The sequence below is a fragment of the Malurus melanocephalus genome, unplaced genomic scaffold (genome assembly GCF_030028575.1).
Source record: "Malurus melanocephalus ecotype Western Australia unplaced genomic scaffold, MMel_1.1 scaffold_4467, whole genome shotgun sequence".
Taxonomy (NCBI): Eukaryota; Metazoa; Chordata; class Aves; order Passeriformes; family Maluridae; genus Malurus; species Malurus melanocephalus.
Window position 1 is genome coordinate 4 of NW_026627699.1, and position 2,046 is coordinate 2,049.

The following is a 2,046-nucleotide window of genomic DNA, read 5'->3' on the forward strand; positions in this document are numbered from 1 at the left end:
GGGTGACATGGGATGACAATGGGTGACACGGGGTGACAATGAGTGATAAAAGGGTGACATGGGATGACAATGGGTGACACGGGGTGACAATGGGGTTATAAAAGGGTGACATGGGGTGACAAAAGGGTGATAATGGGTAACAGTGGGTGACAAAGGGTGGCACAGGGGTGACAAAAAGATGAGAATGGGGTGACAAAAGGGTGACAAAAAGGTGATAGTGGGTGATAATGGTTGACAGGGGGTGACAAAAGGGTGACAAAGGGGTGACAATGGGTGACAGTGGGGTGACAATGAGTGATAAAAGGGTGACAAAAGGGTGACAGTGGGGTGACAGTGAGTGATAAAAGGGTGACAATGGGGTGACAAAAGGGGTGAAAAAAGGGGTGAAAAAAGGAGAGACACATGGTGACAGTGGGTGACAAAGGGGTGATAAAAGGGTGACAAAAGGGTGATAGTGGGTGACAGTGGGTGAGGTGACAATGAGCGATCAAAGAGTGACAAAAGGGTGACAATGGGTGACAGTGGGGTGACAGTGATAAAAGGGTGACAAAACGGTGACAAAGGGTGACGTGGGGTGACAAAAGGGTGACAAAAGGGGTGCCAAAAGGAGAGACACATGGTGACAGTGGGTGACAAAAGGGTGACAATGGGGTGGGAGTGAGGTGACGAGCAATAAAAGGGCGATAAAGGGTGACAATGAGTGATAAAAGGGTGACAAAAGGGTGACAAAGGGGTGACAATGGGGTGACTATGAGCGATAAAAAGGTGACAAAGGGGTGACAAAGGGGTGACAATGGGGTGACAAAAGGGGTGACAAAAGGAGAGACACATGGTGACAGTGGGTGACAAAGGGGTGATAAAAGGGTGACAAAAGGGTGATAAGTGGGTGACAAAAGGGTGACAATGGGGTGAGAGTGAGGTGACAATGAGCAATAAAAGGGTGATAAAGGGTGACAATGAGCGATAAAAGGGTGACAAAAGGGGTGACACATGGTGACAGTGGGTGACAAAGGGTGACAAAAGGGTGACAAACGCACCCACGAAGGCGATGGTGGCCCGGCGGCACGGCTGGCCCGGCACCCGAACCTCACACCGGGCGCCCACCGGGAGTGACGCCGCCGCCGCCGCCTCCTGCGCCCGGCGCTGCTCCCGCTCCCGCTCCCGTTCCCGTTCCCGATCCTGATCCCAGCGGCCCCACGAGCGCTGGCGCAGGAACGAGCGCATGGACTCTGTGGGGACATTGAGGGGACATTGAGAGGACATTGAGGGGACATTGGGGACAGGGCTGGCACCATCGCCCATTTCTAATCCTCGTCCTGTCCCCATTTCCATTCCTGTTCCCGCTCCCGTTCCCGATCCTGATCCCAGCGGCCCCACGAGCGCTGGCGCAGGAACGAGCGCATGGACTCTGTGGGGACATTGAGGGGACATTGAGGGGACATTGGGGACAGGGCTGGCACCATCGCCCATTCCTAATCCCCGTCCTGTCCCCATTCCCATTCCTAATCCCGGTCCTAATCCCGTTCCCGTTCCCGATCCTGATCCCAACGGCCCCACGAGCGCTGGCGCAGGAACGAGCGCATGGACTCTGCGGGGACATTGAGGGGACATTGGGGACATTGGGGACAGGGCTGGCACCATCGCCCAGTCCCGTTCTCGTTCCGATTCCCGTTCCCGATCCTGATCCCAATGGCCCCACGAGCGCTGGCGCAGGAACGAGCGCATGGACTCTGCGGGGACATTGGGGACATTGAGGGGACATTGAGGGGACATTGGGGACAGGGCTGGCACCGTCGCCCATTCCTAATCCCAGTCCTGTCCCCATTCCCGTTCCATTCCCACACCGCTCCCGTTCCCGATCCTGATCCCAGCGGCCCCACGAGCGCTGGCGCAGGAACGAGCGCACAGACTCTGCCGGGACATTGAGGGGACATTGGGGACATTGGGGACATTGGGGACAGGGCTGGCACCACCTCCCATTCCTAATCCCAGTCCCCAATGTCCCCAATGTCCCCCAATCTGCCCAACACCCCCAGTGTCCCCAAT

The 2,046-nt window shown here is 56.7% G+C and overlaps 1 protein-coding gene across 1 annotated transcript in view; it reads right to left on the reverse strand.

Annotated features, from left to right (window-relative positions):
- Window positions 1-998: 998 nt before the first annotated feature.
- LOC130588338 (tubulin-folding cofactor B-like) overlaps window positions 999-2,046 on the reverse strand; it is a gene marked incomplete at its 3' end in the record, with an annotated part of 3,721 nt that continues 2,673 nt past the window's right edge. The window contains exon 3 of the mRNA XM_057389272.1: window positions 999-1,260. Within this exon, the coding sequence (XP_057245255.1) occupies window positions 999-1,260 (262 nt within the window). The remainder of the gene's footprint in view (window positions 1,261-2,046) is intronic.